Source organism: Symsagittifera roscoffensis, chromosome 1, assembly GCF_963678635.1.
Source record: "Symsagittifera roscoffensis chromosome 1, txSymRosc1.1, whole genome shotgun sequence".
Classification (NCBI taxonomy): Eukaryota; Metazoa; Xenacoelomorpha; order Acoela; family Convolutidae; genus Symsagittifera; species Symsagittifera roscoffensis.
Genome location: NC_087062.1, coordinates 12,202,174 through 12,228,521, shown reverse-complemented (window position 1 = coordinate 12,228,521; position 26,348 = coordinate 12,202,174). Strand labels below are relative to the sequence as shown.

The 26,348-nt window shown below is 35.9% G+C and overlaps 1 protein-coding gene across 1 annotated transcript in view; it reads right to left on the bottom strand.

Annotated features, from left to right (window-relative positions):
- Nucleotides 1-252: 252 nt before the first annotated feature.
- Nucleotides 253-26,348, bottom strand: part of LOC134857317 (multidrug resistance-associated protein 1-like) — a 57,546-nt gene continuing 31,450 nt past the window's right edge. Inside the window, exons 15-31 of the mRNA XM_063873709.1 lie at nucleotides 25,951-26,109; nucleotides 24,420-24,588; nucleotides 23,299-23,474; nucleotides 16,470-16,836; nucleotides 13,442-13,590; nucleotides 12,790-12,864; nucleotides 9,877-10,147; nucleotides 9,258-9,402; nucleotides 6,832-6,997; nucleotides 6,363-6,562; nucleotides 5,847-5,973; nucleotides 4,739-4,840; nucleotides 4,188-4,334; nucleotides 3,544-3,702; nucleotides 2,798-2,964; nucleotides 2,076-2,270; nucleotides 253-712 (exon numbers count right to left, since the gene is read on the bottom strand). Of these exons, the coding sequence (XP_063729779.1) occupies nucleotides 568-712; nucleotides 2,076-2,270; nucleotides 2,798-2,964; nucleotides 3,544-3,702; nucleotides 4,188-4,334; nucleotides 4,739-4,840; nucleotides 5,847-5,973; nucleotides 6,363-6,562; nucleotides 6,832-6,997; nucleotides 9,258-9,402; nucleotides 9,877-10,147; nucleotides 12,790-12,864; nucleotides 13,442-13,590; nucleotides 16,470-16,836; nucleotides 23,299-23,474; nucleotides 24,420-24,588; nucleotides 25,951-26,109 (2,919 nt within the window). The 3' untranslated portion in view covers nucleotides 253-567. The remainder of the gene's footprint in view (nucleotides 713-2,075; nucleotides 2,271-2,797; nucleotides 2,965-3,543; nucleotides 3,703-4,187; nucleotides 4,335-4,738; nucleotides 4,841-5,846; nucleotides 5,974-6,362; nucleotides 6,563-6,831; nucleotides 6,998-9,257; nucleotides 9,403-9,876; nucleotides 10,148-12,789; nucleotides 12,865-13,441; nucleotides 13,591-16,469; nucleotides 16,837-23,298; nucleotides 23,475-24,419; nucleotides 24,589-25,950; nucleotides 26,110-26,348) is intronic.

The following is a 26,348-nucleotide window of genomic DNA, read 5'->3' as shown; positions in this document are numbered from 1 at the left end:
CGCAACCTTTACAGTTAAACTGACGGACGACTTTGTTATTCTTTTGCTAACATAAATCGCACTTTTCATCGCAAAATGTTACTTTTTAAGGAGAATCTAATCCTTATGACATCTTTTCAGGAACTGTCGCTTAATCGTTTGATTTGATAAAAAATCAATTCAGTGAGATCACTTTAATTAACATTCAATGTTTCATTGGAATTTTGAAGAAAATTACTTAATATATAAGCTATGAACCTAGTTATTTATCAGGTAATTCCAGTCACATTTTCATTTTCTGAAATCTATACTACAAAAGGATAAAACGAAACATCTAACGTGTAGTACTAAGAGGAACGAAAACGAAAACCTATCAACAAACAGATTTCGAAATGAAGATAAATTTTTTTCGCTAATTATACAATTGACACGTTCTTTTGTAGATTTAATCGAGTTCTGTTTGTTTTGTTTAGTTATTTTGTGACCTGATGAAAGCGGGGTTAAGTAAGTAGTTAGCATGAAATAAGTAATCACTGTGTGACATCATTTGTATAAACAGAAGATTCTATAAATTTTAGTTTCAATTTTCTATGCCGTTGAAGACGTGGTTGTTGTTGTTTCCGCTGGTAACAGGTTCTCTTTTTCCAGTATAGAGTGGAAATATCCTTTGGACTCCGCGAGTTCAGAGAGCGTTCCGAATTCTTTGACTGAGCCCTTTTCCAGCACCAAAATCCTAAAACAATTGTTTATGCGTAAAGATGAGCTGACACATGTAATCAGTTCAAATTTCGACAATCTTCATAATTCAATTCCATTTCACACTGAGCTCTGAGAAAACTTTATACGAATTAAATATTAGGAAAGCAAACTTAAATACAGGGAAGAACAACAAAAAAATTGGTCCGTTTAGAAAAATAAGTTGAAGACAAGTGAGTTTGTAAAGTTCGTTTCATTTTAAATTGTATAATAAGGAAATATAATGATAAAATCATGGTATTCGCTGCTTTTCTAAATAATTTCAGCAGGATGGGATCTAGGATTTTCTCGAGGGGTGTGTTTTCAAAAAAACTAGAACATTTTGTCGACCTTTTTTTGATTGGGAATATGAAGAAAATTACTTGATATAAAACTACGAACCAAGTTACTTCTCAGGTAATTCATGACCAGACTTTTCGGTTTTATGCGGCGCATAACACCGAAACATTTCCCAGCATAGTAACGCATACTAAGCTGATTTTACTAAAAGCGCAAAGGCCGACCATTGATTTACCGAGCGCTCCCAGAACGCTGAGAAGACCAGGGGCTGATTTAGGGAGGGTTGCGGACGCCCTGCCGGCCCAAAGGGTCCCCCCCCCCCTTCGATATTTTTAAGAAATCCATTTTCACCCGACCGACCCTAAATTTTTCTAAAGGCTCCAGTATATAATAATTTTGGGGGGAAGCGCGCGCCAACAAAAAACACTTTTTTTTTGTCAAACTTTTACAAAAAGTGCCCAAAAACGGCTTTTTTACCTGTTTTTTTTTCAATATTTGCCAGCGACGAAAATTTTTTTTTGTCAGAATAGGATTTTTATAGTGTTCTGGGACCGCTCGGAAACCCAATTTGGTCGACAATTTGGGTTAAAAAATCCCCCCCTCGAGAAAATACTAGATCCGCCCCTGAAGACCCTAGATTGATGAAATTTCCTTGAAAAATAGGTGAAAAGTCGCGTTCTTTTGGCGCGCGCTCCACTTTAAAATTAGCATTAATTGGCGCAAAAGGCACCTTGAGAAAATTTTAGGGTTGTTTGCCGAAAATGGATGTCATCAAATAACACCAAAGGTGTGACCCTTTGGTTGGTGAGGGGATCGAATCTCTCGGGAAGGGGGGCGTTAGGGGCTTCCGCTTCATAACTTTCCATGTTCTTGAAAAAGTTGCCCTAACTTTTCGCAATTTCACTGAATTTCAGACTGGAACGAGTGAAACATGGCATAATAATTTTTGTTCTTAGTTTATAATCCGTTGGTTCCTTGTACATAGTGGAATATCAAATATGGATAAATGCATCCATCCATCTACTGCAGTCTAAACTGCTCTGCTCTAGGGAAGTGTGTACCTATTGGAGTCCATGATGGTGTTTATCCTGTGTGCAATTGTGACTACAGTGGAGTGTTTGAACTCTTGTCTGATTGTGTTCTGGATCAGTTCGTCAGTTGAGAGGTCCACAGAGGCAGTGGCCTCATCTAGCACCAGGATCTTGCTCTTGCGCAGAATGGCACGCGCCAGACATATCAGCTGTCTCTGGCCCACACTACAAACCCAAAACAATCCTCATTAGCCATGAAAACACATAGCCCGCAGCGACAGTTTAAAAATCTCACTGAACTAAAAAACTGAAACCCAAAAATAGAGGTTAAAAGTTCGAGTAAAATATTGACGGGTTTTTTCATTTTCATGAATATTTTATGATTGACATTTCACATAAAATTATCCTAATTAGAGAAAATTGGGTCAATATTTTGTTCCGCTGAGAAATCTTTAAAATGTTAGAACTAAAATCGACATTCGAAAATGAAAGTCAATCACTTTTATGCGCCTTGTCAGCTTTTGTAATTGGATGGCGTCATGAAATGAATTTGAATAAATCGCGTCATTAGAACTGAATTTGAATAAAACACAAAATGAAATCAAAAGCCAAACCACGAATTTGAGAGTCAATATTAAGACAATTTCCAAAAAAAAAAAACCTAAAAACAAAAAACCACATCGCTCCTCAAGATTTTTTAAAGACCCAAATCCAACAAAAGTTTAATTCACTTTTAGTCAACTATAACCCACCTGATATTGGTTCCGCCCTCGCCAAACTGGAACTGGAGCTGGTCCTGCAAATCAGCCACGAATGACTTCAAATGACTCAGCTCCAGAGCCTCCCACAGCTGCTCGTCACTGTACAGTCCAAAGGGGTCCAGGTTGTCCCTAATTGTGCCCACAAAGATCACCGGGTCCTAGGCACACCTTTAGGTCATTGCCTTCCATTTAGCACAAGCACTTGAATTGAAATTCAGAAGAAATCAAAAACGATTCTCGGCGCGTTAAACAGGCTGGATAGCCTCCAGTGTCCGCTCAAGCAGGTACTCTTCGAATGTTAAACTATAATATTTTATACAATTTTGTAGCGCGTATAACTTGAAAACAAATTTATTATTATAAACCGCCAAAATATAAATCATACTAAAAACACGCTCTTTTAATACACGACCATAAAAAACATTCGATTTGCTCATTATCACTTAACCATTTTGACGAAAAAATGTTTTTAATGATTCCCCGGGACATTAGTGAGGGAAAAGATCTAAGTTGGCATTTTCAATTGCCCAACAGCACAGGTAGACAGCATCTCAGGTCAAAAATGTCCCGTATATTACAGTAACTTGCATTTCACATATTGCCAATGAGCAATGTGATATTAAGCATTGTGTGAATCCGTCTCGGCAAAACTTGCGAGTCGAGTTAGAAAAAAGTGAATCTGTTCGAATAGATCGATATCGGCGGTTACAAAATCATCAAATTGTTTTCCGTGTCACCTGTGGTATGATGGTGATAGTGGACCTGAGGTCATGCAGTCCCAGCTTTTTAATGTCCAGACCATCTATGGTGATACTGCCTTTGCTGTTCTCCACTATTCGGAAGAGGGAGATGGTCATTGTACTCTTTCCACTGCCTGTCCTGCCCACAATTCCAACCTAAACGTCAACAGACAAAACATACGGTTTTATTCCCAGAACTAGAGAGCTGCATTAGTATTAGGTGATCAAAAGCGCACTTAGATCTGTTAGGTATTTTTTGCTCCTATGGGGTACGTAGTAAGGAATTGCCACCCTCTAAACTCATCGGTTCAAATGTGAATTTGCTACCTTGTAATAAACCCCCCATTCTGCAATAAGGGAGGGGGGTGTAGTTTAAGATCCGCCAATTCACTTGTTTGCCCTATCAGTAATCACTGGTCATTTCAATCCCATATTCAGATATTATACTATTGTTTGTCTACTTTGACTCCTAAGTGCGATAACGTTCAATGGATGCATTGATAAATTGTTCGTAGCTAAAAATCAGTTCGAAGCTCGAAAAAATATCAACTTCTCTAACATCCATTACTTGCAATACGCTTTACATACAATTGCTTCTACAAATGAAAAACCGGTTTTATTGCATTGTCCTTCTCACTCACTCTCTCGGATGGATTGAAGGTGCACGTGATATCTTTGAGGGCGGGTGCTAGGTCCTCTCTGTACTTGACCTCCAGATTGTTGACCTCTATCTTGCCCTCCTTCGGCCACCCCTCAGGCATCACACCCGCCTCGCTCTCCCACTTGGCCTGGGAAAAGATACACAATATAACCAACAAACAGTTGAAAAAGTGTCAATTGACTAAAGAATTCCAAGAAAAAGATTGATTTCAACTCCTGGTATTTTTGATGCGAACTTTAGTACCTCCTTTAAGAATCTAATACTTTGGACTTGCTTGTTATTATTCGTCTGGAAACTATCCCCAGCTTCGAAATTTCTTCATCAAAATTCATCTTAGCACCAACAAAAACATGCGCTGGCTTTAATACCAAATTACAAACCAAACACTTGAATTCATCAGATGAATTAAACTGATTACTACAATGTATTAAAGGGACTTTTTTCCGCCTCCTGGTCTGATATTGGATCAAGATGACTTCAAAACTGAAATGAAACAAGACAAGTGAAGTAATGGTAAGTAGTTTTTTATACCTCTGGTTTGAGTTTGCAGTACTCTCTGATACGCTCCACAGCCACGATGTTGCTTTCCACTTCCGACCACATTCGACAGAGCCAGTTAAGCACCTGCGAGCACTGAAACAACCAAGGAAATATTAGTTAGCGGCCTATCGCATGATACAATGTGAAACAAAACATTTCAACCGACAGTTGAAGGAAACCGGAAGAAAAAGAACTGATCTATTTTTCAAAGTTTCAAATTTCCAAAAAAAAGTATTTAACTTTGCTTTTTGAACCTCAAACGTTTTTCGATAATGAAATTTTTAGATAAAACTAAGCAATTTGAAAAAAGTGGATTATGAGATAAGTTTTTTAATCCACTGGCAATTCAAACAATGAAACTCTTTTTAAAACTATAACTCATTCACGTTTTTTGCACTATTTTCACTTATGTTCTCGTAGAGTGTAATTTTCCTTCAATATGGCTTACAAATTTAAAACGAATTTCCAAAAAACCCAAGCCGCCAAAACGAGATCGAGCGCAAAATTTTTTTGTCCGATTAAAATAAGCTTTCAAAACAAAAAAATTGATGACTACGTGACTTAAAACAAAGAGGCGAAGCTGCACTTTGCAAAATGCGAGCAAGAAAACGACAAAAAGCAGCTCTACAAAGTGAATTAAGAAAGTAGAATGCCTCGGACTAGTAAATTTTTTTAAGGTTTGTTTTCGATCCGGCGAGTTCGAGATTGTGTGTCTCACGTTCACGCATCTGCACAAACTAATGAAGCGTGAATAACACTATCCACCAATAAAACAGCTACAGATGCTGATAAATTGCCAATGCTACGCAGCAAAAATACCACCAAATATATAAACACAACTAAGGCTAAGAGCGGCTTCCATCTGGGCCACGGTCGCTTAACGATCGACAACCATTAGCCACAAATAAAGCAGAGAACAGATGCTACGAAATCTCCAATGCTACAGATCGTAATTATAGCAAAAGTGCCACCAAATGAGCACTTTTATTTGCGAGTTAGGCTGGGAAAAAATAGGGTCATACTAATACACTACGCTTGCTAGTGTAATCAATTGACTGAAAATGCAACTGATGTAGTGTATGTGAAAGTGAAAACCGACCGATATGGCGTAAGTGAATGCGACTCCAGCATTGCCAGCTGACACTCCCTCGCGGAAGAAGACGAGAATGAGGGCGGTGGAGAAGACGATACCTGTGCCTATGCACTCCAGACGCACAGCCAGCCACCTGAACATAACATTATACGAGCAACAGATAATGGAATTTTTAAGCACAATAACCAGGTCGATTCATTCCTAGTTACACTTTTTCACAGTTAGACTTCCTTTCAGAGCTTTCGTTTGGTTTTCATTTTTACTTTTCACTCTACATCTTCAGATCAATTTTTGGCAATACTTTTATCATAATTGATTAGAAACTAAACGAACTTTTTTTTTATCAGAAGCTAATTTAACGCATTTAGGGGTGGTGGTGGTGAGGGGTGTTGTAACTTTGACAATAACTCAGCCAACATTTGATTTAAAAATAAAATAAAATGACGGTTGTATTTACAGAGTATATACCGTTGAAAACAACATGAGGGGTTGGAGACAGCGAAGTGAAAACTGTAGACTGACCTGTTTATAACCATGTTGCCAAAAGTGGTCCTCACCAACTTATCCACCAATTCCTCATTCTTCCCTATGAAGTAGTCGCTCATCTGGTAAGCTCTAATGTCTGTCAACCCCTGAAGAGTTTCCCCAAAGTTGGAGTAAAGCGGAGACTTCCACATGGATTCTATGCGCTTTATCTGACGAGAGGTGGCTACGTAGAATTTCTAAAAAAAAAGCATTGAAGTCATAAACGAAAAACAGTCATTTGGCTAATTTTAAAGCTGAAAGATAAAGGAAACAAAAAACATAGCCAATGGACAGTTCGGATACAAAGAATTGCTCCTTTCGAAAGAAAAAAATCACGACCTAAACAAGTATGATGACTAACTTTATTCATTAAAACTTGAACAGTTTCACATAAGTAATCCACATGTCCTTTAGCTCAGCGAAACTTTTTATGAACGACATCAAGAGTAGACTTTGATTAACTCACTAGTACTGCAACATAGACTATGACTAGTGGCACGAGCACTGCTAGGAAGGCTGGTATGGCCATGGATATGGCGAAGATAGTGGTCATGACCACCAGGATGCACTGCATGAACGTCTTGATGATACCGGTGAGCACATTGTCCACCACGTCTATGTCCTTGCTCAGTCTACGACACAACAGCAAAAAGGATGAACAATAGACACAGACAGCTGAAAAAACGTCAATGAACAGAGAAAACCAGTAAATTGAAAAAAAAATCGACTTCTTTATGGATGAAGTAAAATGATTTATTTTGAAAAAACTATATGTCCTAAGTGTCTTCACTTCGTTCATTCATACAAAAAAAACAGGAGAATATTTAGAATATACTTTAAGACTGGCGAAATAAACTATGATAAAACATGGTATGTCAAAAAACAGCTTGGATCAGCCTAAAGGTGTAAGATATCAGCATGTGAGTCGATTAGCATGGCCAGGAACAAGAATTTACTTGACTTGCTCCCTCTTTCAAGATTTGTTTACTTAAATTTGCAACTTTAATAAGCATGCAACTCGCCAAAAATTTATTTCGGTGAAAAAGAAATTTGAATTCCTGAACATAGAAGTGATTTTAAAAATTATTCGAAAAACTAAATCTATTAAAAGCAGTTATCTCATGCCAATATGCACACATGCTTATTGATACGCCCAATAACAGAAATTCTGCCTAGGAGATGGTCTGATATGTATGTTTACATTTGTGAAGGTTCTACGAAAAAAAAATAATCTGAAAAGTTTACATTTGTAATATATCAACTGAAAACTACGTCTAAAATATTAAAACTTTTAAGATATTTATTCAAAGAGATCTAATAAAAAACAAGTCAAAAATGTATAAAATTTGTAAGAGATTTTTTCAACAGGTCGCCTGAAAGTTACAAACATTTGCCTATGAGCAGGCGATAAAAGCTCGAATTATGTGTTCATTCGACGCACAAAAAATTACTCTTTTACATGGGCATGCTAATTGGAACGCATGCTAATAGGCTGTTTCCCGTCTGAAACGCTTTTATTTTCCGACAGCAGATTATTTGAAAGATTCAAATAACTTTTAAAAAAATAACCTGAAGTAGGTTAAAGTTTTGAAGTTCAGCAATTGGAATCATTAAATTAAGATGATCATTTAAATCATGGCCAAAACAACATGGAGAAATTTCATTGAATTCAGGGTACCCGACCCAAAAAAATGTCTTTTTTGAACATTTTTGTTCCGACCATTGAAAATGGGGAGGAACTTTGTATTTGTACGGAGTAAACTTTGTGTTTTACTTCTTTTCTTTGCAAAATCAGGTACCACAAAAATAAATGGAATGGGTTGAGATATATATTATATTAAAGCCATTTCAGACGTGATTCGTATGACCTAGAATTTTTTTGAAAAGTTAACCAAGTATAGAGAAAAACAGGTTTAAAAACTTTGATTTTTAGTTTTAATTCGAGTGATTGAGTTAGGACTGGAGTGTATAACTCATAGAGTAATTTCGGATAGGGTACACCGTCTGCTCGTCACGCTATCTTATTTTCGGCCGGATAGATTCGTGCAACTTCTTAGTCTAATACCGATCCTAATCTTACTCTTATACTATCTAGTCTCAGGTTGTTTAACTAGTCTCTGCTAGGCTCAATAGATCTAGGGTATACTGGTTTATTGCGGCTGCTGAAGTGCTCGGGAGAGTCCAACTAATTTCTAAGTTAAATTCAAATCTCTCTGGTGCTGAAATTACAAGTAACTTCAGCACTTACAAATAAGTGGGTTGTTAGTTAGATGGATCATGATTGGTTAATATTAAATACTTTACATTGGTAAAATATCTAATTTATCCAATCATAAAATGTAGTTTAGATCAGGTTCCATGATTAAAGCGAGCGAGCAGACATAAAAATTTTTTATGCTTAATTTAAGCTGTGAAAATTTAGTTCTACTTGAGCAAAGTTTTTTTTGAAATTTTTTCAGCGCCAAATTCAAAAACTAAAAAAAACGAAGAAAAAAATTTTGGTGATTTTTTTTGTTTTTCAAGTCATTTTTCTTTGTTTAGCTGGAAAAAATCTTCACTTTTTTTAATTGGAGAGCGTAATTTGCCTTTCTTGTAAAATTAATTTGAATTGAACTTTTAAAGAAATCAAATGAAAACCGCGAAAAATGAAATTTGAGCGTAATTAAACCAGAAAAAAAATCACACAGCCTAAAGAAGTGTTTATTTATTGAAACTTGAAATTGTATCGAATTCTAGACTTTCTGTGTTTAACTAGAACTTATGCCTCAAGCTCACTCGAAAATTCTAATTAGTGTGCATAATTTCATAGTTGAATTAGCGAAAATCTGGTTTAACCATTTGTTTTTGTTTGCAACTCGGTCAGATGCTTGTGGATTAAAAATAATTTTTCACCTGTTTGTGATTCTGCCAAGTGGAGTTGTTTCGAAGAACGAGAGTGGCGACCTGAGCACTCCATGTAACATGTCTTTGTGCAGAGTGATTGAAGACCGCTTGTTGCCCTCAGCAAATGTGATCGCATTGGCAACCACTATCACTCCTGAAAATGGAACTGTAATCAATCTAGCTAACAAACATTCGCAAAAGTACCAAAGAACTCAAAGAGACCGAAAAAAACGACTGGCTTCGATAGAAAATTTCTAACTTTCGGATTTCAAAGAAGAAAATATTTATCACCTTAAAAGTCTTTTAATTTCGAGATGAGTTTGAAATCAAAACTATCTCTTTCGAGTCCGCAAACTATATCTCAACCATATCTATACATTATTAGCCGTAGCTGTGATCTCTGACAACCCATGGTTGAAATCGATACAAATTCATTAATTTGCGGTTCAAAAGGCGAGAAGCGTCAATTGCCTGAGTTTTGCTAGCTGTCAACCATAAGTGGATTGGATTTTTTTATTTTCGAACTTAAGAACACTTAAGAAACTTAAGAATTATTAAGCGCTTTGCAGAAGAATAAACGGTGCCATAATTGTATAAGCATGTACTGAACTACTAAATACGGACGTACCAAATAGCATTCCAATGAAACCGTACACCATCAACCCCCAGAAATTCTCATCTGCTAACTGGTCGTTCCTCATTTCCAAAGTATAATTTCCCTCCTCCCCCTCCTGGCCAATGACTCGAGCCATGATAGCCTGAGTGTTGTCTGACCACCTAGCGACCCACATCATGCTGACATAAGTGAACAGCTGGATAACGATTAGACCTGCCACGCCTAGAAAACTGACGAGGTAGCCTAAAGAGCGCCAGTATTGCATGTACACATTGATGCTCACCTGAAACAAAAATATAAAATGCTATGAAAATATAAAGAATCTATAAGACTGGATAACTACCAAAAAACAACATGTAGCTCTTTACCAGAGCCATTAACCTTGCACAGAGCCGAAACAAGTCTTTTTATTTATTCCGCCCAAAACTCTTAATTTTGCAATTTTAAATGTATAAACGCAGAGAACAAAACACTGATTGCACTGATTGGTTTGGTTATTACAAATGCAAGCCTTTTCTTGCCGATTTCTAAAAAGTTTGAGTAGAGCAGATGGATGTGAATGTAGTAATTTTTTCCTGGACTTAATTTCTGTGATTTTTTTCTTGTCTGCGTAAAATTCTGCAGCTTATTTGAAAAATATTTTAATAGTTTACCAAGCAATCTACGTTTTCGGCTAATTCATAACTCGACTTAAAATTGTGATTAAAAACTTTTTTTATGAGGCTGAAATTTGTGGCTAATTTTAGCAAATCAGATTGAAGCAAAAATAGTTTAAGTTCATGACGTTGAAATATCGATTTTTGGACGGAATAAGTAAAAAGACCCAAACTCACAATAAATATTGATGTGCAGTCAGCATTAGATTTTATAATTTATTACACAACAAAAGAATCATAATTTCTAATTATGGATGCTAAGCTAATAGTTTTTTCGCTTAAACTTTTTTAGTATTAATTGCCCTGCCGTGTTACTTAACAAGGAACAACGAAAGCGTTTCCTTGTTTTACAATATAAAATTATATAAAATGGTGGCCAGTCAATCAGCAGAATGTTTTAAGAGCAGAAAGAGTATAAGAGCAGAAAAACAGAATAATGTTAAATTATACGGGTTAAGTGAAAGAACATTTATTAAAACGTAAAATCTAACAAAGAAATGAACCATTTAAACATGAATTGAGTTAAATTAATCACGTTTTTTATTGTGTGCTGAAAAAATCTTGATCACATTACTCAAACTATTCATATTAAATTCGTGTTTTGTTTTCGGTAAAATTGACATAATTTCTTATATTTTAGTTTTTCTGCTCTTGGATCCATTCTGCTCTTTGACCAGTCTCCTTATTAATCCGCCTTCATACAAAATACCTGTAACTCCTAGCTATCGTAACCCTTAATCCTGAAAACGAGGACCGCATTAGACTTACTTCACGATCTCGGGCAAAAACTTTTGAACCTTTCTTTAACTCTTTGCTTTAAACCTTTCTAGAGAAAAAGCTCTCCTACAAAACCATGCTAAAGAGAAACTGAGAACACATAGAAAATCATGTTTTTTACCTTGACCTGGATTGTAAATAAGCTACTACAGGAGGACTGTGGCTTCATCTTCAGTTTAAACAGAGCCAACAGACAGTTGGAAAAGAGTCAATGCACGCAAGTAAACAGAAAAAACACTGATTTGTTCATTGGAAAGTTCTCAACTTTCGAATTTCCACCAAAACAAATAGTTGCCTTAAAGCTCTTGGAATTTCTAGAACAACTTATGATTAACAATTTTTTTTGATAAAATAAACCTAATTAGAAAAAAGGGGGATCAATAGATAAAAATTTTATTTCGGTGGGAAATCCGATAACTGAACTCCATTTTCTAAGTTCGAAGTCGATCACGTTTATCTTGACCTTTACACTTTTGCTGTTCGATAGTGCAGTTTGCCTTCCTTTTTAGAAAGGAAATGACTTCACTTAAAAAGAAATCAAAGGTCAAATCGCAAAAAAATTTAGACCCTGGACAAACTTTAGGGACTTCCCCCCCCCCCAAAAAAAAAACGATAAAAAATATAAATCATCGCGACCTATATACAAATCTGAACTACATTCATCGACTCTCAATAAATTTCGACTATTAAGATCCCCATTTCGACTTTGGAAGAAACTGCGGAATATTTATGATTGGGTGGTTTTTTTTTTATTTAGTCAATTTTGGACTTGTTTTTTAAACGTTTTGACAAAATTTACTGGAATCTTTTGAAAGATATAGTTGTCTGAAACTCATACTATAGTTTTTTTCAATTTTGATGAATTTCTAGTAAAGTTATAATAGTATGTGGTTACTTTGTCAAATATAATTCCAAGAATAACTAACGTGCGATATTTGTCGTTCAGTCAAAGCGAAGCGACCAGTTAACCGGCTCATAAATTGTTCCAATTTTATATGAGGCAAGCTTTTTGAAACCATTAATGTATCAATGCTTTGCTAGATGCTACTGGGGAAATAATTGCTTTCAATTTTTTAAAGTTTGATCAAATTCGTAGAAGTATTACTTATTCCTTGAACCTTAAGGATCAATCGGAACATTCAAGGTTTTGATCTGATAAGCGCAGTATTGTAAGTTTCTTTTCCCGTTCAGATTTTGTTTAGTTTTGGTGTGGTTTTGACCAATCAGAATTCAGCATTTTATTTGTCTACTTGATAGCGAGAATGAATGAAACAACGACTGGCTGATTAAAGATCGCACTCCATGTTTAACAAAAAAATTTTAAACGTTTTTTCAATCGAATCGGGGTCATGACTCTTTCAATCGGATAAAAAATTCCATTCGCCATTTAAGTGCTGACAGAAGTCGAAATACGGCAAGAGTGCAAAAACGACACTTGGAACACCTCTTCGAAAAAATTTCAAAAAAAAAAACAAGAATCAGTCATACTTACATGTCCGCTCTCCACTGTTTCCGTGGTCATCAGCTTCTTCCCCGCTGAATCCTTCTTCTTCTCTTTAGAGTCAACCTGAATAACCTCAATGTAGTTTAAATGAAAAAGGATCTTGTTAACTATTCCCTATTTGATTACCAAATTTCGATGTTTTAAAAAATGATCACAATCATAACTAATTAAAACTTTATAATTTGGCTATTCAAATTGTACTGACTTGATTCTGACTTGACTTTATCAAAAATGACTGACTTGTTTAATGAATTTCAAAGAAAAAAATCTATGGCCTTAAGCAGAGGCGGATTTTAAAAAAATTTGGTTTTCTGAGCTCTCCCAAACCACCATAAAGACCCCATTTTGACCAAAATTAAGTCAAACCGCAAAATATCAAAATTTGCGAGATCAAACTTTTCCTGAGAAAAATCAACGCTAATTATATAAGTGCCTCAACGGCGTTCATTGACACTTTAATAATCAACCATCTCCAAAAACCAATCAATCAGGAAGATTTAAATGATGCAAGATACTTATGCCTGAATTTCTAAATTAGAACGAAATTATATTGCCGTTTGGGAGTAGTCGTTGAAAATTCCCCAATAAACCAACACGAATGGATTGCTAAACAAAATTTTCATAGCAAGATTTAACAGACCTCTTTGTCCTCTTCTCCTGCTTCAATATCGTCTGCAGCGATGACGTCATCGTCGCCTTCTGTTTCCGTCTTTCTTTCCACTTGCTGGTGCATGTTGTCTATCTCAATCTCCTTCATCTCTTCGGCCACCTCAGCCGAGGTCAAATCAACTGCAAACCATTATCAGTACATAAAGAAGGACACTGGAAAAACGAATATAGCCAATAGACAGTTTGCAAAATCACAGACAAAAAAAAATATTTTTGTTCCAACCACTTCCTGGGGTCATAAAAAAGTCGCGGAGGAGAGCAAAAAATCATTAGCGATGGCTTAGTTTTTTTCTTCCCAATTCGACTACCTGAACAAAAGCTTGTGAAGGGTCAAGTAGGCAATCCTATTGAAGCCCTTGTAGCCGTGATTTAGACTCCAAAATAAAAATTCAGAAAGGTTTACTGTGTCGAGAAAAATTGAGCTGAATCGAATTTCAGACTTTTTGGTATTCTAAATGTCAACTTCTCTTTTTAAGTCATTAATCCAATACTGCAAAACAGGGGCGGATTTAGGGCAATTGTTTGTGCATTTGCCCATCAACTTACTTTTAAAAATGTGCTCAATTTGAATTGCTTTGGCCAAAATCAGCTCATGCGACAGCCTAGATTGAATTCAGCGTTTGAAAACAAACAGTGAACATAATGCAAACAGTGAGACAAACGCTGATTTTTCTGAGCCAGAAGCTAGTTTTGGCCAATTTTGTTTTTGAATGATGTCCAATTAATTTACACGTGTGCAAGCTGCATTGAGGATCGTTGCAACTCAGATTGGCTGATTGCAGATGTGAGTGCCTCACCACGATTTTGCTCAAATTAATGCGAGGGTCATTATTTTTTAATGCTGCATCTTTTAAACTTCTTTTTGATGTATTCTACGCCATCGCTACAAAATTGCTTGGAACATAATTGAATTACTTGTGCTTTAGGACAAATTGAAAAATGAACTGAAACATAGCCACTAGACAGTTAGAAAGTTAAAAGTCAATGAACGCTAGAAAACAGGAAAAACTGATTTAAAAAAAGCCTTCAAACTCTTTTAATTTCAAGAGTAAATAATTAACACTTTTGATAAAGATTAACTCAATTTGAGAAAACAGGATCAATAGGTAAAGTTTTTATTCCGCAGGAAAATCTGAACACTGAAGTCCATTTTTGATGCTAAAAATCATTCAATTTTTCCTGACATTTTCACGTTTGCCGTTCGATAGTGAAGTTTGCTTTCGTTCAACAAAGCTACAAAAAATCCACTAAGCTTCAAAAAATCAAATCAAACCGCAAAGTTGAGCGTGAACAAATTTTAACACTTGAAAAAAAAATCATCACGACCTATATAAGGGTATTCACTACGCTCATCTCTTAAAAATAAACAATGGTCCCGATTTCTGTCCACTCGTGGTCTCATTTCTTTGCGACTTGAGATTTAAATAGTATGTCTAATAAATTATACAGAGACGAAGTTGTACTTTGCAAACACAAGCGGAAAAATGCCGAAAATGGCATTAACGAGTTTTGAAAAATAAGGAAAAATTATGTATTGAACGTCAATCCTCGGACATTTTATCTTTCCAGGTAATGCCCTACTCAATTAGGCCACTGACGCTCATCGAAACCAAAAACAAGCTAAAAAGCGGCAAAAAAGCTTCAACATTTTCAAAAAGCAAATTTTCTATTAAATAACACCTTAATTAGCACCCAATAACACATTATTAGTTAACTTAACCGACCCCATTAACTTTGCAAGAAAAAGCGGAAAGTATTTGGCCAAATTTTGCATAAATTAATAGATTTCAAAATATTTCCTAACATTTTTTTTCTTTCCTCTTTCTTATAAAAAAAGACCAAGAAAAACAAGTTATACGACTATTTTATAGCATGTAAATACCGTGAATAGAAAGATTTGGACACGTGGGAACTGTTAGGGATATCTACCATAACCTCGCTATAAATAAGAATGAATCATAATAGCTTTCCTAGAAAAATCTAATTCTTGAGTTATTTCATCAAAAAAATTTGTCAACAAGAAAAAACTATTTCTCATGAGCCATTACTACAGGTTGCGTTTAATGCGCTTTAATTGAGTTAATATAGCTCATTTTATTTCAAATCGGAAAATTTATATTAAATAACTCTGATACTCAACGGCACAGAAATGGGTGGGTTAGATAGGTAAAAAAAGGTCGCTCGCCGTTGAGTATCAGAGTAATTTCATATAAATTTTCCGATTTGAAATAAAATGAGCTATATCAACTCAATTAAAGCGCATTCAACGCAAACTGTAGTAATGGTTCATGAGAAACAGTTTTTTCCTGTTAACAAATTTTTTTTGATGAAATAACTCAAGAATTAGATTTTTCTAGGAAAGCTATTATGATTCATTCTTATTTACAACGAGGTTAGGGTAGATATCCCTAACAATTCCCACGTTGTCCAAATCTTTCTATTCACGGTTTTTACATGCTATAAAATATTTGTATAACTTGTTTTTCTTGGTCTTTTTATAAGAAAGAGGAAAGAAAAAAAAATGTCAGGGAATATTTTGAAATCTATAATTTATACAAAATTTTTAGACGAGCGACCATTTTTTTCCTAAAAAGCAGAGTTATTATCATTCGCACCCTGACCAGCGTGCCTACTCGAAGTGATTTGATAGTTAGTGGTAATAATAATTTTCCTAGTGCATCACAATGTGCTTTTTTTATCAGTCTCCCGCCCAGCTCCCACTCCGTTCTACATTGAGAGATACCAACTAATTTGCCGCAGCCGGTCCCACCTTGAGGAGGGGTTGACACTGAGACCCCTCCAGCCTTGACTGAGATTCGAAAACACGACGTTTGTGTTCAAGACCGCGCGTCTCACCCACTCAGTCAAGGCTGCTCCTAACAATTTGTGCTCATAACCTTTTTCAAAGAGCCGTGATCAAGCGACACGAAAATGACAATTGTAGTCACTTATATTAGACTTGAGACCGATCCTATAAAAAATTTCAAATCCAAACTCACCTAAACTCTTCTGAGATGCTCCGAAAATCCTACTGGCTCGTTCTAACAGTCCTTCTACTTTTCCAACATCACCTTCATTCTCGTCATCCAAACTGTCTCCTTTTTTCGTCCCCTGCTCAGCACTTTTCAAGGACACCGAATCCTCAGCTTTGCCCTCTCTTCCATCTTTGACATTCTCACAACCCTCTTCCATTTGCTGTTGGTTCAAATGAACTTTACAGAGTTGTTTGAACGATAATTCGTCTTCTGTGTCCTTGTCTAGCAGTTCGCAATATGTACCTTTTTCTTTGATTTGGCCGTCTTGTAAATTGATAATTTGGTCTGTTTCGCTGAGAAGGTGAAGTTTGTTTGTTACCAGAAGTCGAGTCTAAAATCGATTTTTGGTTCATTTTGAAATTTAACCGCCAATTTTCTTAAAGAAGCTTCTTAACTTAAAGAAGCTTCTTTAAGAAAGAATTTTCTTAACGAATTTTCTTAAAGAATTTTCTTAACCGCCAATTTTCTTTAAAAGCTTCCTTCATAACGGCAAGTATTACAAAAATGCCCCATGCTGGGTATTTTTTGCAGGATCTTAATCCGAGAATTTTAATGTTCTTTGAGCTTCCACAAAAAATTCACTATGAAAGTGAATTTTGACACACAAATCCAGACGCTCGACTACTTCGAAAAAGTTTCAAGCATGGAGGGGTTGTGTCTTTCTATAAAAAATTCCCCTGTCCTTTTTTTGCACTTTTGTTCCGATCACGTCACTGAAACTGACGGCAAAGAACGATAACTTACAGTGAGATTTTTCGACCGATTTTATCTACCGCAAAGAAAGTCCGTAACCAAAATGAAAAAAAAAGGAAATTATACCAAACAGGAGTTGGTAAAATTGAAACCAACATTAAAAAAATAATAATGAATAGAAATGGGTATTTGATAAATTTAATTACCAAAGAGCAAAATTGAGAAAATTATTCTAGCGCAAGCATAATAAACGCATGCCTAATAATTATGTGCACATTAGTAGATGGATTAAAAAGTTTAACAAAAAAAATTTAAAAAAATTTTTTTTTTCAGTAAAACAGTCGTTTATTAAAAAGTTTTAATTAAAAAATCTGTTAAAAACCATAACTAAAAGTCCTCAAGGAAAAGAAAACATTTAGCTCAATAGATTTTACCAATGCAACTTTAGAAATAACGTTCAAAAATTTAGAACAAAACTGAACCTTCAAAAGGAGTCGGGCTGCGGAAGCCACGCCGACAAAAATAAACAGACGAGCAGGAGTCCGAAAAAGCATAAAATTTAAAGTTGGCAAAAAAAACATTCCGACCGGATGCGAAAAACGAACCTTTGTCGTCTCAAGCAGGTGAGTTACCTCTGAGCTGAATGCGTTGGATGGTTGCAAGAATTTGAATTCATTATGAAAAAACTTGAAACACGTGTAACTTTTTCTTATGCGAAAAATTCTTTACGGGGAAAAAGTCTAGTACTCTGTTGCAACACCTTCGCGTATCGAAAGGGTACATAGCAGAAAGTACATCAAATTTCAACCAAAAATCAAAGAAGAACAAGGATAGCCGAATGGCGCAAGTAGCACATAATGTTTCGACCACATTCATAAATTCTTCTTGAAACTAGTGTCAATTATATGCGTGGTGTGACAAAAAAGCTATACGAACGCTCAGAAATGTAGTGATTTATACATAGCAGACAACTGTTGTCTTGCGAAACTGAAAGAAAAGACAAGAAAATTCAGAAAAACTAGCAGGCCCACTGCAGCTAAATCTGCTCCTAAAAATGGCAACGTTTTCCTGTAAAAGTAAAATAGGTTGGATGAATCGATATTAAGCTGACTGTAGGGCTCCCAGGATGGATGAACGATTGGTTGAGTGCGCTTGATGGATTGCAGTCTGGCTAGATGCAATGATGGCTGACTGAATAGCTAGACGGATAAATGGCTGCATGGGTGATAGCGGGATGGAGGGACGACTGAATAGATGAATCGCTTGTTGGATATAGATATGGTTAACTAGATGAATGTCTATACCGATTATGGATGACTGGTTGGATGGATAGATGGATGTATGACTAGATCGATGATGAAAGACTGAATTGATAACTGGCTGAATTTGTGAATGGATTGCCAGATGATTCATGGCTGACTGAGATTGGTGGATCGTTGGATGGATGGATAGATTGCAAGATAGGGTGAAGGCTATGTTGATAGCTGAATGGCTGGTTGACTGTATGGATGCGTGGCTGAATGGCTTGATCGATGTATGGCTAGATGAATGGATGACTTCAATGGATGCGTGTTTAGCCGGAGAAATAAGCGAATGGATGGCTAAATGCTGGTTGGAGTAATGCATGGCTTGAGGGATAGATGATTTGGTGGATGGCTGGTTAGTTTCATGATTGGTTAGTTGGATGATAAAATAGACGGTTGGCTGGATTGCTTGATGACTGGTTCAAGGGATGGATGGCTGCTCAAATGAATGGGTGGTTGGAGGTATGGATGGCGATATGAATGGAAGACTAGTGGATTGATGGATAGATAAATGGTTTGATTAATGGCTTGTTTGAGAGAGAATCGGACGAATGAAAGGCGAGACAGAAGGCTGGATAGCAGTATAGATGGATGGACGACTGTTTGGTTATCTGACTGTATAAAATGCGCGATAAATGGATCGCTGGTTGGATGATGCGATGGCAAGCTGATTCGATAATCGATTAATGGACAAAAGATAGATGGATGGCAGGTTGTTGAATAGATGGCTGGATGTATGAATGGTTGGACCGTTGGTTGGATTACTTTTATAATGAAAGAAAAGATTGATGGATGGGCTGCTAGATGGATGGTTGTTTAAATCGATGAAAGGGTAGATGGATGGATGGCTACATAGACGAATGGTTTGGTAGATGAAAGGCTTGAAGGATCAAAGGCAAGATGGATGAAGGAATGGATAGCTTAATGCATGGAGGGATGAATGAATGGATGGATGGCTTGTTGTATGTATGAATAGATGACCTGATGGGTGGATGAATCGCTTGATGAATAATTTGACGGATGAATGAAAGGCTACATATTTGAATGGATGGCTGCTGGGATAGATGGATGGCTGTTGGGATAGATGGATGGCTATGTGAATGGTTCGATTTATGAATAATTGGCTGGTTGGACGAATGGATTGATGACTCATTGGATCGATGGCTTGATGAAAGGTTGACTGCTTGGATGAATCGCTTGACTCTTGGATGGCGTGGGGATGCAGATTGATCGCAGTATGAATGACTTTATCGACTGATGGCTTGATTAATATATGGTTGGATCGATGGCTGGATCGACCGCTTAAAGCATGGAGGGATGAAAAAATGGATGGACGGCTGGTTGTATGGATGGATTGATGCATGAAAGAATGGATGGCTAGATGAAAGAATGGATGATCCGGATAGATTAAAAAATGGTCCGAATAATGAATTGGCTGGTTGGATGAAATGATGTCTGATTGGACGGATTGCTTGATGGATGGAAAGGCGGATCGATGGCTTGATGAATGTATGAGTAATTAATGGATGGATTCAGGGATTGATGGTTGGATGGACAAACCGCTAGATGAAAGGAAAAGCTAGATGGGTGGATGGCTTGCTGGGGAAGATCGATCATTAAATGAATGGATGGCTGAATGGCTCGATGGATGAATGAATTGCTGGTTGATTTATGCTGAGACGAGTAAAACGATCTGAGCAGTCATTTATTTTGGAGGTGTGCAACTCCTGAGAGTAACTTGACATCGCCCCGCTATAGGGACCAGGCTAATAATATGAATTAAAAAACAGAAATATCAAAACAGCCAATACTCGAAAACTAAACAAATTTAAGCAATCATGCCTATTTAGGCCATATCTCCAACTGCTGAGAGTACCCTGACACAACCCAAACAAAGAGTCGAGAAATTTGAAAGTTTTTTTTTGAAATTCAGATCCTTTGAAAGGTTTGAGAAATCTTAATAAGCTTTATCTTGAAAACTAAAAAGCATCGAACAGTTAGATTTGAGAAAACCTTCAACATGAACATACTTAGATAACTTTGACAAAACCCCACCCTATAGTTGAGAGTTTAAAACTACGTGAATTGTTTTTACACATTCATTTGGAACACTTTTAATAAATAAAAAACGGTATATCTCAGAAACTGAAAAATTTTGAGCAACCATATTTGCATGCAAAAACGAATCTACGGCTATTAAGCTTAAACACCGAACTATAAGGTTGGGATTTTCAAAATTCAGGACGTTTTAGAAATCTAATTATATTTGGAAACTTCTTCAAAAAAATCATGCAAAAACTTCAGATCTCAGAAACTAGGTTTTGAGTAGTCATAACTGCGGGTTAAGATTGAAAATCTTGAGAGTACTTTGACAACATTCAACTATACGGGAGAGAATTTCAAATTTTTGGAAATTTTCAAAATCTAAGGTTTTAAAAATTTATAAAAAAATTATCAAAAAATTTTGAAGCCCTAGGTAAAACCCTGACAGCACCTTCAACACAGAGGTGAAGTTGCACTTCACTACAAAAGCAAAAATATGACCGATAACGCTACTGGGAAAACTGAATGAGTAAAACTTCGAGTCTTCAAAACTTCTTAAGTGACGTGAGCCAATTATGACGCATTAGCAGTACCAGTCAAATTGAAAACAAAGAAAATTACCAACTGACATGCCTCAATTTATAGAGCAGTTTAGGGAGCAGTAAAAACATGAAAAAAAATGGAAGTTAGGAAAATAATTTTTTTTTTAATTTGAGATTTTTTGTGAAACACGCCATATTAAGTACAAAGTGATACATTTCGCTTCTAGTAACAAATCAATTATGGCAAATAAGCTTCTTTCAACCAATATGGAACTATTTCAATGACGGAGAAAATCTCCGCTTCCGCGTTAATAGCTCAAAATATGGCAATTTTTAAACTCCCATAATTTTACGAAAAATCACAAGTAAAATATCTTTCCAAATTTAGGCTCAGAACAACAATACTTTTTTAATGATATAACAAAAACCGTCAAAAATGGCTGGTTAAAAAAAGCAAAGTTTGACTGAAAAAAAACCATCCCGACAAATAATCCGTTACTTTCGTTACGAAACAATCATAGTCTGTGTTAAAATCCTTAGCATTGACTGTACTTTATAGCTGGTAATTGAACAAAATGAACACTTTCAGAATGAACAAACTTTATCGCAAAATTATTTGCGTCGCAACAATATTTGCGACTTAGGTAGGGGAAAAAGATAGTTCATACTATAACACAAGAATTGCTTGTTGAAATATACTACAAGGATTTCAAACCTGACGAAATGAACGCAAAAACGAAATAGAAACCTGTTACATAATGTACAGAATGATGAATTCAACCATGGAACAACATTTCAATCAGCACTCCGCTGCCCTCCACCTTCGTTTACACACTGGTATCCTAGTTTCAACCTTAAATTCAGGTCTTTCAATTGGTTAAGCAGACAGGAAAATAAAAAAACTTGTCAAGCATTGCAAGATATGATATAGTTTCAACGAGCAACAATTCTTGCGTAAACATGAACTAATTAAAATTCTTAACCATAGTGAATTACGTGTCACACCCGGGAGACGAATCGGAGCTTCGCATCACTTATCATGCCACGAAAAAGCACAAAAATAGCCACAAGCTAGCAGACAGAAAAGGAAGCAAGTAAGTCCAAAGAAAACGGAAACTTTTTCGAAGGAACTACAACTTAACACCTTCAAAAAATTGCCCAGAATGATGTTCTATTTGCGAAAAACACGTCCAGAAACAAATTCAACGGCGTTTAATGATTTAAAAAACAAATTTTGAGCAAAAAAAAATTGTTGTAATGAAAAAATTTGAACTATAAATCCTGTTCTGAGATTTTAAACGATTTAAAAAAAAACTTAAGGGCAAAAAAATTTTAGAAAGGGGAAAAAACGAAGTCAAGGTTAGTAGAGTTATAAATTGCAGCAATAAATTAAAACATAAAAACAACTACAATGAAAACTGCACACAGTAAAAAAAAATTCTACGATGTGGCAAGTAAGCTGACAAAACATAAGCAGACAAATAATGAGCCGAAATTTATTTTGAAACGGAATAGTTCCTGTTTGGAAAAACAGGTCCTGATCAGATTCGAACCCAGGACATTTACCGTCACAGGCTTATTTGTTACGTCCAGACTAAGTGTGCCGGAGACGAGTGGAAAATTGAATTCATTATGAACCAAGATACCAACTGATTCTGTTAAAGTTGTCAACCCGAAAAAAAGTATATATTTCGATTTGATAACGCTTGCTAAATTCAAGCGTAAATATAGTATACATAGATAGATAGATAAACTTCAGAAAAATTCCTGAATTAAAGCGAGCGAGTAGATCTTACTAAAGGAAACTTTTTGTCAAAGTTGCGAAACTTTTTGATTAAAACAAAATCAGTTTACTGGCAAGGAAGCTTACAGAACTAGTTTTTTCTCAATTAAAACCAAATGTTCAGAACATAAATGAAAACGTTTTGTTTATTAAGACCTAGTCGCTCGTTTTTCTGGCTCGAAATTATACCATAGGAAACATTTCAAAATGGTTTTTCTTGACACTGGAAGATATTTGCGAAAAATTCTTCACGTCGTTCGAATCACGTCTGAAAGAGCTTCATTATGATATATCACTCGACAGATTCCGAAAAATTGACGTGGTATCTGATTTTGCGTGGAAAAAATCTAAAAGACACCCGAGGACAAAATTCCTCTCCAATTTCAGCTGTCGGAACAAAAAGAGCCGATAAACACTAAAAGACCAACTTTGGTTGCGAGCATGCCCTGTGGTCCTATCACTTTCTCGTAGATATGAGCAGCTACATGTGCGTCTACAGCAGCTAGAGGGTCATCTAACAAGTAGATGTCTCTGTCCGAGTACACTGCTCTGGCTAGACTCACTCTCGCCTTCTGACCCCCACTCAGATTTATGCCCTTCTCGCCTGGAAACACACATGGTGCAAAATCATAACAATGATACCCGGTTGCAAAATCATAACAAGGATACCCGACCACAATATTTAAAAAACAATTTTTTTTTACTTTTTACAAATTGTGTCGTTTTTATTCGTGGTGTGATGTATCTGATCGAAAGTCAATATCTTAGGCTTTATTCACAAGTATTAGTATATTATAAATATTAGACAAATGTTTCCCTGAGAAATAAAAAAAAATAAATGTATATTTTCTTATATTTTTTCTTAAATTTTTTTCCAGAAAATTAATTGATTTTTCTAATTTTTTCTGAAGACTAAAAATTCGAACTGCAGAAACACTAAATTTTCTTTCTTAACTTGAATCATAAGACATGTTAAGATCCACTTGCTAGTTTTACCCGCTCGAAATTAATAACTTTAAAACTTAAAACCTGTTTTTCTCGACACTGGGAGAACTTTTTAAAACTTTTTTAAAATGCCGATCGAATCAGGACTGAAAAGGCCTTAATATGATATATCACTATTTGTGTTACGTGATTTTTCATGGAACGCAAAAACGAAAAAGAAAAAAACACGCAAATGAAAAGTTCCTCCTCATTTTCAATGGTCGGAACAGAAACAGAAGTACATTGATGAGCACAGTCAACGCTAACACTTTTTTGTATACCATTCTTATTATCTCCCCAACTCCCTCCCCGCCCATTAACAAATACGTATTGCCCTATCATAATAGCGCATCATGACATGATTGGCTTAAATTTGCTAGAGGTGACTAAACTGAAAAATAGCCTCAAAATTTTCTCAACGCTTAATTCGGTATATATAAAATACTTTAAACAATATAATATAAAATCCTTGACAACTTTATTTGGGACCGTGAAACAGCGCACAGTTTGGCAATAAAAATGATAAAAGAACTGGAAATAGTAAAAAAAAATTGATAGCGCTTACCAATTTCAGTCATGTCTCCACTGTCTAATATTTTGAGGTCATCCACCAATGCACAAGCCTCTAGTGTCCTATCATACAACTCGGAGTCAAATTCCTTCCCAAATAGAATGTTGTCTTTCACTGTCGCATTTCGAATCCACATTTGCTGACCCACATAAGCTATGCTACCCTGAAAGTACAAGATTTGAGCATATCATGAAGATGAGCACTGAATAGAAAATTGGATTGGACCCCGATTTAATACTATTTTAAGAAATCCATTTTGGTTCGAGCAACCGCTTAACTTTTGAAAAGGCAGCTTTGGTGCCAATATACACTAATTTGGGAGCGAGTCAGGGCACGCCAAAAACACTTTTTTTCTCAAAACCTACCAAAAAAGTCTTAAAAGGTCATTTTTGGCCTGATATTGTTCACCTGCTGTGTGCTCAAAGACCAAAAAAAGTAACCAAAATAACTTCATGAAAATCCAACGCCCCCCCCCGCCCCCCTTACCCACATCTAGAAAATTTCATGAAAATCCAACGCCCCCTTCCTCAAATCTAGAAAATCTAGATCTGCCCCTCCTTGGTATTATGTTAATTCAATTCAAGATAAAAAAAAATTGTTCGCTACAAATCGAAGTATTGTCTGTAGAAAAAAAATCCGGGCAGCCAGCATTCATAAAAACAATGCACCACAAAGGCATTTTATGGAAATAAGAAACGACAAAAAACTAAAACGTTTTGAACTGATGAGCCTCAAATATAAAAACAACAAGAAACTATGTTTCCTCAAATCACAAAAACAGATGAAGGATAGCCGATTATGTGCAAGTAGCACAAAAAATTCCGACCACAATAATACAAAAATTCAAAATAACAAGGATAGCCGGTTGTTGTGTAAGTAGCTTAGACTGTTCCGACCAAAAATTCTTAAAATTGGGTTTTTCGCTCGAAATTGAACTAAAAATCAAACATTTTAAACAGGTTTTTCTCGACACTGGGAGAAATTTTTATGTTGTTGGAATCACGTCTATAAGGTCTTTAAAATGATATACCACTCGACGCTTTCCGATGATTTTGCATGGAAACAAAAAAAACTAAATCACACCCGAATACCAAGTTCCTCCCCATTTTTTTTTTAAATGGCGTCAATTTTTGCTTGTGGTATGCTGAGAGGATATAAACAAAAGAATAGAACTAAGGCATATTTGATAGAAAAAGTAAGTTAGACATATTCGACGACAGTTTTCTTCAGAACAGAAGATTAAAAAATGAACAGAAAATGATTTTTTTAAATAATTTTTTAATTCCCAAGATGGCGCTAAAAAAACTTCAAAAACTAAATTTACTGGAGCAAAATTAAGTTTTCACGGCTTAAATAAAAGCCCTCTTTTAAGCATGCTCGCTCGAAGTAAGACTAAAATGTGTGCGGAATCGGGTAAATACCATGCATGCCAAATATGAAAAAAATCGAGCAACATTAACGTAAGTTTCATGCCAGGTACAGCAAAGAAGAATAATTAAACAGCCCATAAATGAAACAAACTTACATCTACATTGGCACATCCGCACTGTTTCCTCATCTCTCCCAATATGGCATTCAACATGGAACTCTTCCCACTGCCGACATTTCCCAGGATGGCATAGAAGGAGCCCTTCTCCACGTTGAAGTCGATCTTGTCCAGGGTGAATCTACTGGTCGACGACACCTGCAACAATTAATAAAATCTAACAGATGGAACAGATGGATATAATTTGCTGGAGGATTGTAGTAGGAAAGAGTGACTCATTATTCCATCAGCCATATTAAACAATTAATAACAATATTAGCATTATTTGAAGGCCGTTAAAATTCATCACAAGGCATTGGCAAGTAGCAAAAAACTTACCATGGTCGGTAAGCTTCGCCTGAATCTTTGTTGAGAGCTTAATCTACAGTTACGAAATG